General features: G+C 46.6%; 1 protein-coding gene across 2 annotated transcripts in view; it reads right to left on the bottom strand.

Annotated features, from left to right (window-relative positions):
* Trio (trio Rho guanine nucleotide exchange factor) overlaps positions 1-16,779 on the bottom strand; it is a 272,642-nt gene extending 255,863 nt beyond the window's left edge. Inside the window, exon 1 of one of the 2 annotated variants that reach the window (XM_048368060.1) lies at positions 16,614-16,779. In XM_048368060.1, the coding sequence (XP_048224017.1) occupies positions 16,614-16,779 (166 nt within the window). The remainder of the gene's footprint in view (positions 1-16,613) is intronic. The other variant, XM_048368061.1, reaches the window with a different exon arrangement.
* Between the last annotated feature and the right edge of the window lie 779 nt (positions 16,780-17,558).

Raw genomic sequence — 17,558 nt, 5'->3', positions numbered from 1 at the left:
CTCCTTTTTTCCATTTTTATTTTGAGGAGTACCCCCGGTCCCGATGGCCTCTTTTCCACAAACTGCTGCAAGGCACCATGTGGACCATTGCTGGCCTCCAAATCCACGTCCATACCATGTCTACACTCTGGTGAGTGAAACTAGTCAACAGGTTCTCTGTCGCTCTTTCTAGTCATGGTACCACACCAGAGAACTTCACGGGCCCTGGGCCTGGTCACCTCCACAGCGGAGGACACTTGGCTTTGGGGGCTTGGCCTTCTCTCTCTGGAGGGCACTGAGGAAGTCGGGACACTGCTTCCACCCAGTAAGCTCTCACTCACTCACCAGACTGACTCCCTCCTGCTTTGGAGCCTGCTCAAGATATTCTCAGAAGAGGTTTTGCCACTGCAATGGTAAATGGTCAGAAGTCATTTACATTCAGTCTCTCTTTGCTATGTCTCTACCCATGAGTGGTGCATCCCTGCCCACTACATCTCTCTCTTCCTGTCCCTCCCTCTTTCTCTTTTCCTCTCTTCCTCCTCCTCTCTCTCCCTCTCTTCTGCCGCCTCCTTCTTGCTTACTTTATAAAATGCCAAGTAATACCATCCTGATAATATGCCCTGCTAACAAAGCTGCCTCTTTTCACAGGCTTTGGAAACTGAGGCTCAACAATCCGATGCACTTTGTCAGCAAAGAAATGTGAAAGTGGCAAATTTTCTCTAACACTGACCGCGTGGTGGATATCAGGTTTAACAGGCACCATCTTGGCATCATTGCACCAGCCCAGGTGCCATTAGGCCATACCACTTGTTCTCTGTTCGTGTCCTCTCCTGGCCCCTTCTCCAATCACCATGGCTTCCCACTTGAGCTGAACTGGTTTATCAAAATGTGGCTTCCCCATTTTATAATCTGAAAAAAAAATTTTTTTTTTTTGGCCAATCCTGGGCCTTGGACTCAGGGCCTGAGCACTGTCCCTGGCTTCTTCCCGCTCAAGGCTAGCACTCCGCCACTTGAGCCACAGTGCCGCTTCTGGCCGTTTTCTGTATATGTGGTGCTGGGGAATCGAACCTAGGGCCTCGTGTATCTGAGGCAGGCACTCTTGCCACTAGGCTATATCCCCAGCCCATAATCTGAAAATTTTTGTTTGCTGGAAAAGGTTTTGTTTTTCTAACTGACCACATGGTTCTAAAATATTGGGCAAAATAATGTCATTTACTGCTGAAATTCCAGAGTCTACGGCTGAAATTCATTTTTGCGCACTGTAAAAACTATGTGCACAGTGTGTATGTGTTACATGTGTGTATGTCTGTGTAAGCTTGTTATCTAGCACTGTAATCAAGTCATTTGTTAGTGAAGAAAGCATTGGAAAAGGGAATTGAGGAAATAAAGTGTAGAGAAAAGATGGTATGAGTCCGTCTTAAAGTCTTATAAGATAAAGCTTATTAAAATTGGTATGTAATTAAGTTATCTGTGATTTAAACACTAATGTAAAACCAGCATGTTATTCTTTATATCCATCTAAAGTATACACCAGCCTGCAAAAGCCAGTATACTCAGAGAAAGCAACCAGGAAAATACTGGGAGATGTCAAATGTCCTTAACTTGTCTGTGTAGAAATTTGCAGGCAACCCATCAGGAGGTGTGACAATCCATCCAGGGGACACAGCCTAGCCCAGACCCAGTCCCTCTCTTCCAACCTAGAAGGCCTCATTCATGCCTGGACCATTCTGACTACTTCCTCCTTGGTAAAAGTAGACTGGACTCCTGCCTGACTCCATCACACACAGCTGATTCCTGGCAAAAGACTGCTTTGGATTTACAAAAACTAAGAATCTTGTGTGACATTCTTTCTGTAATGCACAGATCTGTGAAGCTTACCTAGTCTGACCTGGAAAAGACTAGCTAATGTTATCAGTTATGCTAGTTAAATAGGTACAGGTCACACTAGCCTCCTGTAAACTTTGGTTAAAGTAACTTGGCTAACTTTGGCATTGTTAGGGTCACCAGAAATCAGGTTTTCCAGGCAGCCAAGCTATGCTTAATCTGTGCTAAAACTCTCATCATATCTGCTGAGTTTTGTCATTGCAGAATTCTGGCAAGTATTTGTTGGTCAATTCTTGCCACAGTGCAGGTAAGCTCTAGTCCTCTTGGTCTCCTTGTTGCTTTAACTGGGAATAAAAAAGGGCTTTTGTGGCAAAGACTCCTTTGATTGCAGTTTAAAACAAGCCCCGTCAGAAAAATCCCTCTAAAACTCCATCTTACAACTAATCAGCAAAGAGCCAGGCTGGAAGCATGGCTCAAAAGACTCTAATCTCTAATTAACCAGCCAAACACTGGAAGTGGCACTGTGAATCAAAGTGGTAAAGAGCTAGCCTCGAGCAGAAATGCTCAGGGACAGTGCCCAGGCCTTGAGTTGAAACCCCAAGAATGCCAACTGGGACAAGCCATCCCAGCAACGAGCACCTAGACCCCTGGACTCAGCCAGTCTGGGGAATGAAGAGACCATGGAGCGAAGAGGAAAATGATGTCACATCCTAAATGGAGTCACTGTACACTCACCCCTTTCAAAATAAATCGGAGCCGGAGTCCATACCTGTCTAACTTCTAACTGGACAGGAATTTACATTCTCCAATCCAGCCCTAGTCTAGCATACTCTCCCCTATCTAGTCGCCACATAGCAGAAGTAGCTAGGGACATTTTCCACCAACTCCAGGGCAGCCTGGAATGCAGGAGATAAACATAAGAACTAGTCAAACTAGTCAAGTATTCCGATTTTTTTTATTTTTCTGCCCTAAACCCTTCCTTTTGCCTTTTGTGTGCTCTCAATTTTTTTTTAATTGTCCAGCCCCTGCCTCTTGAGACTTCTTCCAGACTTCACTCAAGGACTGACGTCTTCCACCAAGGGACAGCTGCTGCTTGCCTTCTCCCAGAGAGGCCATATTTCTGCCTCTTACCCCTAATGCCAATGCCCCTTGCCAGCAGGAAGTAGCCAGAGAGTGTCTTGGTCCTTTTTCATAATTGTTAAAAGGCTGAAATGTAAGGTCCACACCCGGAATAGCTTCATGCAGATGTCCCCCCAACCCCCCACCTCTGTTTAAGTCTCCAGCCAGTACCTCATTACCTAGGTAACTGGCCCACCTGGAAGCAGTTATCTCCGCGTTCTCTGAGGTCACATCTGAATCTACCGGGCCACACCTTTCCTCCCCACTCCCCAGGTAAGGCATGGCCTGGGAGTGGTTCAGCCCTTCTTTCCTCCCACACCTGATCTGGTCACAGGCCAGCAGTTCTGGCCAGCAGTTAGGGAATAAACTTTCCTCTCCTGCCTGAATACCTCACGGTATGGTGTGTGGTGTTCAGCTACCTTCTTTAATAAACTTTATGCTTCCTTTCTGTCAATCTTAAAAGAATTGTTTGTATTGTTCAGTTTACAAAGTTCCTGCTTTGGCCAAGTGGCTTAGCCCTTATTGATTAAATTTTAGTTATGTCCTTTTCTTGCTATACTGTAATTAAGACATCCTGTTACAAACTCATTGAATTTCAGTTACATCCTAGTCCTGTTAAATAGACCAAATCTTTTTGCAGATTGTGAAACTGAGCTCAGCCAATCTGAAGAGAGGGGCAGAGCCTGCTGGGTTAGCAATAAAAAGGGAGCAGCCTGCCTTGCTCTGTGTGCTTGCTTGCCAGATTTTTGGCTGATGAGGCATCCTTCTGCAGAAGTCAACTTTGCCTTGCTCTGTTCTTTCAAGTTGGTGTTCTTATTACTACCCAACACTCCAACATCCTGAAGCATATCTAATAAAGGACAAATAAAGATAGAATGATGAAGTTAGAAACATTACATTTGGCAGCCAACAGTAATAAGTCATTTGGGCAAAGATCAACAAGAAATGATATAGCCAATGAAACTAATGAAAGGAAGAAGAGGATTTGATTTTACATCACTTCCAAGTAACTTCCCACGGAACTCTAATTATGAGGTTAAAATGATGACCTACGTAGTCACCACCTGAGCCAGTGATAAAAGTGAACATCACCTCAGGGACAGCTTGTAGCTCACATCCTGAATGGATATGGTGATTGAGTACTCAGCCCTTTTGTAAAACATGCATGGCCTGAATCCAGTAAGGAATCTTATAACCCAAACTAAGGAATGGTCTTCAAAATAACTACCCCATAAACTTCAAAAATACCAAGATAAAAGAGAGGCAAATTGAGGGAGATGTTCAAAATTACACAACCATAGAAATAAGATGCATGGCCACTTGACCATCATCTTTTGTTGTGTGCATACTTTTCCTAGTATCTGTCTGTTTGAAAGACAACAATCTGCTCACTACAGTAGAAAGCACAACCTCTAGACATTCTGAGAGGAAAGATTAAACACTTCAATAAAAGTAGTGTCTTGCTGTTTCAACACATAACTCTACACATTAGACTTCTGCGCCAGTTCTGGGGCTTGAACTCAGGACCTGGCTTTATCACTCAAGCTAGCACTCAACCACTCCGGCCACAGAGCCACTTGGGGCCTTTTCTGTTTATGTGGTACAGAGGAATTGAACCCTAAGCTTCATGCATGCTAGACAAGCAACCTACCACTAAGCCACATTCCCAGCCCCACTTCCAGCTTTTTGGTGATTAACTGGAAATAGAGAATCTCACAGACTTTTCTACTCTGGGTAGCTCTGAACCACTATCCTCAAATCTCAGCCTCCTAAGTAACCTAGATTGTAATAGGCAAGAGCTACCAGAAAGAGCCCAGCTCTAACCACTATCTTTTTAATTGCTAAAAATGACATTCCTGGACAATTAGCTAAATCAGTAGATTTACCTGATGATAGGACATGGCGGTACAAACCTGTTATTCCAGCACCTAGGAAGCTGAGGCAAGAGGATAACAAGTTCAAGGCCAGTCTGGGTTACACAGTGCGATTGTCTTTAAAAATAATTTCTTTTGACAACTCTTTTTTTTTTTTGCTTTTGACTAAATTTTTTTTTTTTTTTTTTTTTTTGGCCAGTCCTGGGGCTTGGACTCAGGGCTTGAGCACTCTCCCTGGCTTCTTTTTGCTCAAGGCTAGCACTCTGCCACTTGAGTCACAGCGCCACTTCTGGCCATTTTCTGTATATGTGGTGCTGGGGAATTGAACCCAGGGCCTCATGTATACGAGTCAAGCACTCTTGCCACTAGGCCATTTCCTCAGCCCCCTAAAAATAATTTCTTGATCTCAATCATGATGTGAGAGCATGTCTTCACTCTGAGAATTGCATACCAAACCATTTAAAGGTAAGGACCAATATCACCTTACTCTCAAATGATTCACAAACAAAACAATATGTAAACCATGACAATCTTGTGAGAACTGTTTTTTCTGAAATGTTCCTGCTTTGGCCAAGTGGCTTGGCCCTTACTAAGTTTTCAGGTACAGATTTCCTCAGTACGTAGATCCAGTCCAGACAGTCAAAGAAAGAAGAAAACAACCAAGATTTCTCCTCAGTGTGAGATGAATGTGAGCAAATAAAACTCAACATGGCCAATATGCCTCAATTGGAAAGCTGACACTACTAGGGGGTTTGTTTTTTATGTAACAGTAACGTCAGTTTTAATTAGGTGAGAAGAGGAAAGGCACACACTAAATTATAGGCCAAACCAACATTTTAAAAAGTCGGTAATGTCCTGGAATCTTTCCCTCCACTTTTATTTGGTATGCAACTGGTAAATTATAGCTTTGATCCTCAACACACAAGGATTTACATATTCAACTTTATTTAAATGATAATACTGGACTCTGTAGTGTACTTAAGAAGTGGAGGGAAAAGTGTTTTTATTTTCTTCCCTTTTAGGGATGGATAAGGCACGAGAGGGCTCTGTGATCCAGCAGACCTGGATTTAAATTCCAGCTCCAGCCCTTAGAAGCAGAGCAAACTGGGGCAGGTCATTTATCCTCAGCAGAGGCTGACAGACTCATCCATAACACAGAAATAGCATCCACCTGCTGAAGGAGATTCTAGTCTATAGCAGAAAAAGTACATAAAACACCTTACACTTCCAGACTGGCAAATCATAGGTAGTTAAATGCCACCATCAATGTCAGTTTTAGAGATAACAGGGAAAGACTGTACTGGATTTTCTTCAAGGACAGGATTGGTTTTTGGAGGAGAAATAAATGTAATGTTTTTAAATATCCTAAGAAAATATAGTCAGGTTGCTACTTTCTAACTGTCCTATTTTACTCTTTTGGACCTTGATTCACCTGAGGACAGCTCAGTCCTAGCCTCTGCTCCCTCACATATGCTGAAAGACAGAGAACATTGGGAAGCAAGCAGTCCAGTCCAGCTGCTCACTTTGAGACTGTCCAGTATCTTCGTTTCCAAAATAAAGGCCTTGGATCAACAATGCAAGTTTTTATAGTGTCTGGGATTTCACCTCAATTCTGCAAAAGCTTCCAACTCATTGCTTTAGAACAACAGCACCCATCTCCCAAACAGGCTGAACCCAATTTTAAACTCAGCAGAGAAAGGGATACAGACTGGCCCTAACCAAGAATGCCACTGCGATATAAAGAGGTGCCTAATAACAAATCCTGCAAATGTTTCGATCAAATGTTGGGAAATTTAAGTACCTACTAAGAAAATGAAAGCACTGAAAGACTACGGTGAAACCTCTCCCATGAGGAGCTGTTCCCATGTAGGCAACCTATCAGGGTGTACTGACCAGAAATGATATGCTCAGGAAAAGGCACGTCCTGGAAACCACCAGTTCTCCAGGCTTCTGGACTGGTGTAATTAGGGTAAGTGCACCAAAACATAGATGGAGGTGGAATGACTTTTAAATAAGAGTGTAAAATACATCCCTCCCTGTATAATATGGCTTTTTGGTACATTTTTATTTCGGTTTGTTTTGAGCTAGTAATGCTCCTTGGCATGCTAGTTTATCACTACTATGGTACTAAAAAGGGTAATGAACACAGGAAAACATTTAAAATGTTTAAAAGCTACCTGCAAGCAGGTCTGTTTAGTAGTTATTCCAGCTTTCTGGATGTCCAAACAATAGATAACTTATTAGATTATGTGGCTGAGATTAGTTAAGTACAAATACTTAACATCATTCTGGCCTAAATATTTTCCCAGAATTTGTGTAGGAGCTTCAGATCAATATAGGAATTACTTTGGGGGCCTTGTCATTTAAAAGTTAAACTAGTGGGCTGGGAATATGGCCTAGTGGCAAGAGTGCTTGCCTCATATACATGAGGCCGTGGGTTCAATTCCTCAGCATCACATATATAGAAAATGCCCAGAAGTAACGCTGTGGCTCAAGTGGCAGAGTGCTAGCCTTGAGCAAAAAGAAGCCAGGGACAGCATTCAGGCTCTGAGTCCAAGACCCAGGACTGGCAAAAAAAAAGTTAAACTAGTAAGTAATCCAAGAAATAAATAAAAGTATGTTATCTCTGTAGGCCCTAGAACATCTGTCATCCAGAACAAGGAACTAAAAAAAAGAACTAAGAAAACAAAAACTCAGAATCCAAATTAGCCAGGATTTCTCTCTTACAAGGTCAGAGAAGATATACAACAGCAGCAGTAAAGACAGAAGGAACAAGCAATCTTACAGATGTAAATAAGACAAGGTGAGAACAAAATGAACAATGGAAATCAACAATATACATAGACTGCTTTGAACAACATCTTAAAAAACATCTCATATACATAATTTTCTGATTAAAACATTTTGCCCTAAAGTGTTCACAGCATTTACATGTCACTTTATATACAGTAAAAAATACAAATTCTTTTACTTCTTGCATTGAAACTACCTATTCCACTGAATTTCAAAGCAGAGTATTTTATGACTTTTCCAATAGTGCATGCATACCTACACCCATTCCCCACATCCCAACCACAACAAAGGAAGGAAGGGAGGAAGGAAAGAAAGAAGGAAGGAAGGAAGGAAGGAAGGAAGGAAGGAAGGAAGGAAGGAAGGAAGGAAGGAAGGGAAGGAGGGGAAAAAGAAAGAAGGAAGATAGGGGAGGGGAGAGAAGGGGAAAGGAAGGGAAAGGAGGGGAGGGGAGGGGAGGGGAGGGGAGGGGAGGGGAGGGGAGGGGAGGGGAGGGGAGGGGAGGGGAGGGGAGGGGAGGGGAGGGGAGGGGAGGACAAAGGAGAGAGGAGAGGAGAGCAGAGCAGAGCAGAGCAAGGGAATAAAACCTAGCTATAAAGCTGGGTGCTAGTGGCTCATACCTGTAATCCTAGCTACTCAGGAGGCTAAGATTTGAAGATCGTGGTTTGAAGCCAGCCAGGACAGAAAAGTCTGAGACTCTTATCTCGTATAAGGTACCAGAAAACCTGAGTGGAACTGCAGCACAAAGTGGTACAGTGCTAGCCTTGAACTGTTTTATACTAATTCAAGAACAGCTGGGGGGGCAGGGAGAATGCCAGAGGGGGTAAGAGTGATTGGAATATAGCGTAAATGTGTTGAAATTTAACAATGAAATCCCTCCCTCCTCCCCTCAACTAACGCAAGCCAATAAAAAAAAAGAATAGTTTTCATTTTACAGTTATGAGTCTTATGTAGGAAAGCCACCAGCACCTTATCAATCCATTTATTAGCCATTAGTACTGTAAAAATAGGTAGCTGCAAAGTCAATTACATACAGGAAGGCCAAGAGCAAAGAGCAAATGATCTCACACAAATACTAATGTAGTAACAATCCTTCTCAATATATGAAACACATCGCAGAAAGTCCTTTAATGCCAGGAACACCAAGGCACTGCAAACCAGTCTCATACTTGTCTTTTCTCTATGGATGACAGCAAAATCACTTGAGTAGAAAAATTTGAAGCAACAGAAATGGTAACTGTCCATGTCTGAAGACAGTTGGTAAGTGAACTGAACACCCCATGGGGGGAAAGGGAAAGGGGAAGGAGGGAGGGGGATATGAGGGACAAGGTAACAAACAGTACAAGAAATGTATCCAATGTCTAATGTATGCAACTGTAACCTCTTTGTACATAAGTTTGATAATAAAAATTTGAAAAATAAAAGACAATTGATTTGTGTTTTATATTGTAGACTTGCTTTATATTTAGACTTGACAGTCATGTGCCAGATGGATTCCCCAAGTGAATCTTCCCGTGGAAATCCAAGAAGGATCTTTATTACCCTATACCAATCTTTCAAAATTTCCTCATTTATCCCCAACAATTATCAAAATTTAGGTCCTAAACAGAGGAGTCCAAGCAACTATCATCTTTCAAGTCAGTCTTTCCAAGAGAACTCAATTTTGTTCCGTTTTACTTAGAGAAATGATTTGCGTTGGTTTGGAATTTTATTGGCACCTTGTTTTGTTTCCATTTCTTTCAACTATTAGTCGAGTTGAATGTTTGTGAGACATGTCCTTTGAAATACCTATTTTCCTTTTGGATTGTCCCTTCCTATTTAATTAAGCTCTAAGTAATTCATATATAATTCTTTGATCTGTAAGAAAATTTCCTCTCCAAGTATCAGTCCTTTTAGCTGCCTGATGTTATACAGTTCTATGAGCTTTGACACATGGAACCAGCACAACTAGGACATAAACACAGCTCCTTCACACTCCAGCAGCTCTTCCTACTTCTCCTTTGGAGCCACTCTCCCACCTCAACTTCCTGCTGTCAATCACCAACCTGTTCTCTGGCATATAGCTGTCTTTTTGAGAATGTCGTATGTAAGTGGAATCATACTTTCAGGACTGCCTTTATTCACTCAGCACTAATGGAATGAATGTGCTATAGTTCATTTATTCACAGATATACTGTTTTACTGCTTCACAGATAACAAAGGGCTCATAGCCCTTCCCAGCAGCATGGCAGAAACCAAGCAGCAAACCTCTTTCCTGGAACTGAAGGGAAAAGGTCACACGGTTGCCAGGACAAATCCGCCACCACTTAGAGAAACCCCCCTGAAGGGAAACCACATACAACTACAGGCTGTAAGAAAGTAAGAAAAATACTGTAATGGACACTACTAACCTGAAGTACCCTTAGACTTACAATTGAGCCTCTATATTAACTAAAAGCAAGAAAAGTCTCCATGTCAGTGAAACTACTAATATGTACTCATTTATGACAAAACCCAAATAGAATGATATGTCGATAGACTGCAATCCTCCCATGAGTAGGCATAAGGCTAATTAAAACAGTAATCTAAAACCTAAGTATATTTATCACCAAAAGATCTTTCTCTATGTAGTACATCTACAATCAGACTAAATATTCCACTCACTAAAGAAATCTCAAGAGAGATAAACTTCAGAAGTTGGTATCTTTCAGCAGCTTAACTCCTTCTACCTTGACTATAGACTTTCTCTTCTGTGACATACAACTTACTACAGGGCAGATGGTCACTAATTTGTGTGCAACATACTTCCTTACATGGAGAGGGAACAGAAAAGAGAAAAATCAAGATAACAAGACAACTGTTCAATAAACAAATTACTTTCAGTAGTGAATGAGAATTGAAAATGAGTATTTATATACTTGCTAACCATTATGAGAGCAAGATTCCCCATAAACAAGGTCTGCATATAAATAAGGCTTAATAAAATGATAAAGCTGGGAGACAGCACTAGAGCCTCTGGTCAGGAATCCTATTTCATCTTTATAAAACTAGCAGGCAGCTGGGGTAAAGTCAGAGTTTGGCAGGTGCTGGACAGTACAGTGAGTAGCTAAGGCCTATTCTGGGAACACCAGGGTCTACAATCAGGAGCCCAGGACAGCTCAGGGACAGAGGCAGGGAAGGCCTCACAGGGTCTTTTTCCCACTCCATCCTGCTTTCCCTTCAGTTAGGACATATGAATAGGAACTCCCAGCAGAATAAAGCAGTCAGAATTCCTAAGTGGAAGGAATTTTAAGACATCTCCCTGTTCACTCCTTTCCTACTGCTCTGTGAAACAGCTCCTTGGCAAAATCTGAAAATGCAAGAGCATTGTGCTGGCTGTTTTTAAATCTGCTTACCCTTGCTTTTTCATTGTAGCCCAATCCTATCTGCTGTACCCCAGCAGCTAAAAAAGACGACACAGTAATAGGCAGTATCCTATCTAGGAAGAGAGTCACACAATCACCTGTCAGTTCAGCAAAACTATTGGGCTAAATACCAGGGAGAAGCAGGATGGGAGAAGGGATGTGTCAGTAGAATACACCTTCTACCAGAAACAGTGGCATTCTGAAATCTATTTCTTCCCTGTCTTCTGAGCTACTAGTTCCTGAAAGTGGTTATTAAAAGTTTGTCAATCACAGTGGATCTAAGAACACAAAAGCCAATTCACTAGAGAATTGGGGAAAATGAGGAAGGTAAAACACAAGCTCATCTCTATCAACATAAGTGATTTTAACTAGGCAGTAAAAGTGTGGCTATTGATTAAGAATTTGACTTTTCTTTGGAATTCTGCCAAGGATATGAGATAAATTCTACTTTTGCCAATAGGAGTCAAACAATAAACAAAATAAATATCAGATCCAGTTGATATAGATTAAGAGGGCTTCAAACATATCTTTCACTTTAGTAACCAATGTCATATCTATCAAAGCATTTTAAAAAGTCTTTAAAATGGTGCTGGTGGTTCACATTCTTAATCTTACATCCTTTAATCTTAAATCCTAGGAGGCTGAGATTTAAGAATCAAGGTTTGAAACCAGCCCAGGCAGAAGTCCATGAAATTCTATCTCCAGTTAGCTAGTGAAAAAACAAACAAACAAACAAAAAAAAAAAACCAATGGGAGGTTGGAGGGAGGCTGAAGTATAGCAACAGCCGTGAGCAAAACTGCAGAGCAAGTGGGAGATCCTAAATTCAAGTTCTGATGATGTACACACACATGCAGGTACATACACACACATACAAAAGGCCTCTAAAAATCATTTTAGCCACCAGGGGCTGGTAGCTCACATGTGTGATCCTAAACTACTCAAAAGGCTGAGATCTGAGAAGCCCTATTCAAAATCACTCCAGCAGGAATGGTCATGAGTCTTATCACAAATTAACCACCAAAAAAAAAAACCCCAAAAAAGTCAAAGATGTGCGGTGGCTCAAAGCCGTAGAGCACCAGCCTAGAGCAAAATAGCTCAGGGATAGGACCCAGATGCTGATTTCAAGCCCCAGGACTGGCGTGTGTATGTGTGTGTGGATCCATTTATATTTTCATTTGCAACGTGGATGTTAAGCTGCAAAAATATTATCCCACATCAATAAGTAGTTTATACAAGGTCTCAACGAAAAGCTTCTTTCAATGATTATTTTACTGCTCTACTTTGATTTTTCCAGTCATTTAAAGCATTACTTTTATTAGAACTGCCCCTACTTTCCTCTAAAACTGAGCTCCAAAATTCACTATCAGGTAATTTTTTTCACCTTTCTTTTCAAAATATTAAAGGTACTAAGGACCTACTTCTTAAGACAATATTTTGTTGATTACAATGACAAAAGCTATGGGCTTAAAAATACAACACAAGTCAATTAAGTGAGTTTAAATTAAAAGCATAAATATGAAGAAAAGCTTCCCTCAACATAAGAAAACCATCAAATCTAAGGACAGAAAAGTATGCATGCAGCTCCCTCACAAAACAACTGACTTATTTTTTTAGTGTATTCCTTGGAAAGACAAGAGGCTACAGCAAAGAGACCAGAATAAAAATTAGTAAGAAAGAAACCCAGTATGATGACTTCAGAATAACCACAAACCTTTATTCTCCATATACTCATTTATTGCCAACCAAAGCATGCCAGGCAGGTTAAAAATAATGCATTTATGTAAGCACCCCACACACACACTCTTACAAGGTTAAATAAGGAGCTTTGAAAGAATGATTTACTGCCACAAGAAAGGGCCCCAAAATAGATTGGCAATAAAAGTGATTGGTCCCAGTGGGATTGAGGACTAATGTAAGCCATGTTCTGGCCATGAGAGGCATCCGGGAAAGTGCTCCAGAATCCAGAGCAAGCTTCCTAGCCCTAACCCCACCTCTACTGAGTTCCTTTGGGGAAAGGGAGGAAAGGAGTCACACAATCTCTCTACAAAATGATTCATCTATAACACACACACACACACAGTCACTTGTACTAGCTCATTTCTTTGAATTCTGCTTTACTTTTTTCAGTGCTATGATCTGTAAAGTTCAAGATTCACCAACACTTGCAGAAAATTTCTTAGCTTCCCTGTGACACATAATGTTTTCAGTTCAATCCGCTTTACCATTATTTGTTCTGTGAGATCTATAAATCAGTGATCAGAACTATCAAAATGAATACTTTCCTGTGCCAAGGTTCCAAGTGGAGAATGAATTAACATACAGGAGGTAAGACCTTGGTGCTGGAGTGTACCTATATGTATGCTAGGTGACCTAGAGCAGAGAGGAGAAGAGCCAATACTGCTCTAAAATCCAAAGAAAAATGGGGAACACTATGTAATAGGCACTGGGTTTTGAGGAAACCACAAAGTTTACACAAAAAGGAAAACTGCCCTTTATGCCATCTCCCTAAATACCTCTCGAAGGCAGGCATCCTCCTGTGCTAGTGCCCAACTCCATGTCTTGGCAGGTGGCAGCACTTTTGCTTGAACAACTCCACTAATGGAGAAATCACACAGCATCCCACTCTATTTTTGAACTGTTCTGCTTAAAAGTTCTAGGCTGAAGTTTTCCTCCTTTTGTCCATCCTTGGGTACGAATTTTCATTCTATGGCTACAAAGATGATGCTTAATGCAGGAGCAAGGAGGAATTAAAAGAAGAGACAAGCAAACCTAACTTCAGGGCTGAGAAAACAAAGGCAACCAGCTGGCACTTGTGGCTCACTCCTGTAATCCTAGCTACTCAGGAGGCTGAGATCTGAGGATCACAATTCAAAGCCAGCCTGGGGTGAAAAGTCTGTCAGACTCATCTCCAGTTAACTCCCAGAAAACCAAAAGTGGAGCTGTGGCTCAAAGTGATAGAGGGCTAGCCTTGAGTAGTAGAACTCAGGGACAGTGCTCAGGCACTAAGTTCAAGCCCCACAGCCAACAAAAAAGAAAGAAAAGAAGGCAACCAATACAAAGCCTTTGGCTAGGTCACACTGATATCAAATTGTAAGTATTCATTCAGCTCAAAAACAACCTGGAAAAAATGTTCATACCCTTCCCTGATTTCCTCAAGCCAGAGAGAACCTATATATCTCTTGTTTGGGCATCTGAGGAAATTAAGTCAGATTTATCAGCGGATTTGACCACTTCTTTCTCCTCACCATCCACATTTAATCGAATCCCCTAGGAACTCTCTGCATGAACTGCTTTTCCTGAGAGAATCTTCACTCAGGGCCTTCCTGGTCTGTCCAGACTGTTCAATCTCTTCCCCTAACCCATCCCCTGCCCCACTTCTATCCAACCTACCAGACCCTCTCTACTCTTTGCTACATATCATTGGCCTAGATGTCACAGCCAAGATCTAGAGGACACATTCAGAGCTTCCCAAAGCAGAGAAAATGACTTCTCAAATGTCATTCCATATTACCTTTGGGATGGGACACTGAAGATCTGGCCTGGCTTTTGGTGACAATTCAATCAGCTAAAAGTCAAGACACTTTGGAGAATGGAAGAAGGCAAGGGGCAACATTACTTGGTTCTGTCCCAAAATGAACACAACAAACAGAAACCCCCAGCAGCATAGAGCGAGGCAAAGCAAGGGGATAGTGTAGGGAAAACCACTGACAGGACGCAAGCCTTTCTGTGGGTGTCCAGTCAAATCAGATGTCTTTGGAAAGGCTTAGAAGTGTTTACACTAAACCATGCATAAAGAAAGTCTAGTTTCAGAAGCAATAACAACATGTTTTTTCCTTCTCTAGTGCAGAAGCAGCTGAATTTTGCACAGAATCTATTACTCTATAATAGGTGATAGAAAGACAACAGGCTAGACTTTGGCATCAGGCATGAAGGAACAAATTCCAGTTTCTCTATTAAGAGATAATACCTAGAATCTTAAAAAAAAAAAAAAACTCTAGGAAGGAAAAAAGGAAGGAAGGAAGGGAAGGGAAGGAAAGAAGGAGGGAGGAAAGGAGGGAAAGAGGGAAAAGAAGGCAGGCTGGCTTTTCACTTCAAGGAATCGATGCTTTCTTAAACCCTGGCTTTCTGCAGGGAATGCACAGGAGACAAGCACTAAACCCAAGCTGACACAGTAGGGTCAGAGTGTATCACTCTTGGCCACAACCAACCTGCTAAAAATGAATTTAAAATCACCCTGCCTGGCAAAGATTCAAAAAACAGGAGGGGAAGACGGTACTAAACCAGGCATCTACCAGCACTGCTAACTTCTGCTCTGGCCGCCCTCTCCAACTGCTCCTCGTAACCAACCAGGATTGCAGAAGTGATCTCACAGAAGAATCTGGGGGGACTCACCATGAAATAGGCCACGGAGAAACGCGAGCTGAAGGCCTGACTCCCGCGACTCCCGCTCCCCGGCGCAGATCGCTCCCCCACCACCCCCCCCCCACGACCCCAGGGCCCCGCACTCGCCCCGGCCTGCCCCTCGGGGGATCCGACCTGGCCCGCCCTCCACAGCTCTCCAGCGTGCCTTCTGCATCCTCGCGGCCCGAGCCCGGGCTGCCAGGGCCGGCGCACGGGGTCGCGGGTGCCCAGGCCGCCGCCTCCCGCAGCTCCGCCGCCGCCCGGGTGCGCGGGCTGACCGGCCCCCCGGGCGCGGGGACGCGAGCCGGGCTCGCGCGGGATCTGGGTCGCGCCGGGAAGAGGCGCCGCCGCCGCCGCCGCCGGGGTCCCGGGGACGCCCTGTCACGCCTCCCCCCCCGTCACCCCCGCGCGCGCGCGCCGCACGCCTCCCGCCGGCCGCTCCACGCTCGCCCCGGCCGCCGCTGCCCCTCCTCGCCCGGGCGTGGGCAACGGGGCCGCCCGGCGGGGCTCGGTCTCCACGCCGCCCTCGCGACACCCCCAAGCTGGCCCGGGGGGAGGGGGACGCGGCATCCCCAGAGGTCCGGCTCGCCTCGCCTCCCCCCACCCCGCCCGCCCCGCACACACACACACACGCACACACTTTCCCTGCGCAGCGGCGGCCATGGCCGCCCCGTTTCACAGAAGCGTAGACCGAGGCCGGGAGGTGACAGGCCACCGCGGCACCCGGCGAAGAAAACAGGTTGCTACGCGGGGCGGCGGGGGAGCCGGGGAGCCGTGGACCAAAAGACGGACCCGGGAGCAGCAGCCGCTGACGGGGGGGGGGGGGGGGCGGCCCAGCCCCGGCCGCCCGGCCTCCGGCGGAGGGGCCTCCACCCACGCCGCCCCGCCGCCCCGCCGCCGCCGCCTCCGCGGCCCTCCCGAGAAGGAGACAAAGAGCCGGCGCCCCAACCCGCGGAGCCCGGCTGCTTCCCCGGCAAGCAGGGGCGGGCGCTGCGGGGACCAGGCGGCGGCGCCCGGGCCGAGACGCGGCGCGTGGGGCGACGCGGACGGCGTGACACGCCGGAGTGGGTCGCGGAGCGCCGAGGTTCGGTGAACGGGGGGTGGGGAGGGGGGGAGGACGAGGGCGCGCGGGGCCCGGCCGGCAGGGCCGGCGAGTGGCCCGGGCACGCCGGGGTCTGCCGAGCGCGCGGGGTGGGTGCGGGGGGGGGGGGGCGGTCCGGCAGCCTCGCCGGAGCGACTCACCGGATCGGAAGAAGGCCGCGACGTCGGCCAGGTCCTTGGCCGCCTCCTCGGCCCCCTCGCCGGCGCCGCCTCCGCAGCCGGAGCCCGCCGCGCTGGCTGCTGCTGCTGCCGCGGGGCCGGAGGACGCGGCGGGGGCGGCGGCACCGCCGCTGCTGCTGCCGCTCATGGCTGCGGCAGCGCCCGCGGCCGCGCCCGCCTCGGGCCCCGCGCCCCTAAGCGCCGCGCGCCGCCCGCTCCGCGCCGGGCCTGGCGGCGCTCAGCGCCCCGCTGCCCGCGGCCGGCGCACGAAGGCAGAGCCCCGGGGCGGCGGGCGGCGGCGGCGGCGGCGGCTCGGCCCCGGGAGCGCGCCCACATAGACCGGGACTCCGCCCGGGAAACGCGGGCCGGCCGCGGGTCGGGAGCGCGGAGCCACGGCCTCGGCGGCGCCGGCCGGAGCGCGGGCAGCGGCGGGCACCGCGCCGGACCCGCAGTCGCGAGGGCGGGGGCGGGGGCGGGGAGGGGGATCGGCGGGCGGCCGGAGCTGGAGAATCACGGGCGCCGGCGGCAGCCGCGAGCCTCCATCTTGATTTCCGACGGGGAAGGAAGGAGGGGGAGGGAGGAAATCACGGCTGAGGGAACCCGGGTGAAAGGAAAAGGGAGAGTAGGGAAAGGGGAGGAAGGAAAAAGAGGGGCTTCGGCGATTTCCGGCGAGCCTCGTCGACGGCCCGAGCGTGGGCTCGGCGGGGGGCGGGGCCTGCGGGAAGGGGCGGGGCCGCGCCGGGAGGGGCGGCGGAGGGCGGGGTCGCCCTCGCCCGGTCTTCCCCGCCCCTCCAAGCCCGGGGAGGAGCCGGAAAGCTCGGCCCCCACCGAGGCCGGCCTGCTCCAGCCCTGCCTCGCGCCCGGTCGCCTAGCCAGGGCTCCCCGCGGCTGGCGCTGTGAGCGCGGCCCTCGGACGCCGACTGGGCA

Source organism: Perognathus longimembris, chromosome 19 (genome assembly GCF_023159225.1).
Source record: "Perognathus longimembris pacificus isolate PPM17 chromosome 19, ASM2315922v1, whole genome shotgun sequence".
Lineage (NCBI taxonomy): Eukaryota > Metazoa > Chordata > Mammalia > Rodentia > Heteromyidae > Perognathus > Perognathus longimembris.
This window is presented reverse-complemented; position numbering and strand designations above follow the sequence as displayed.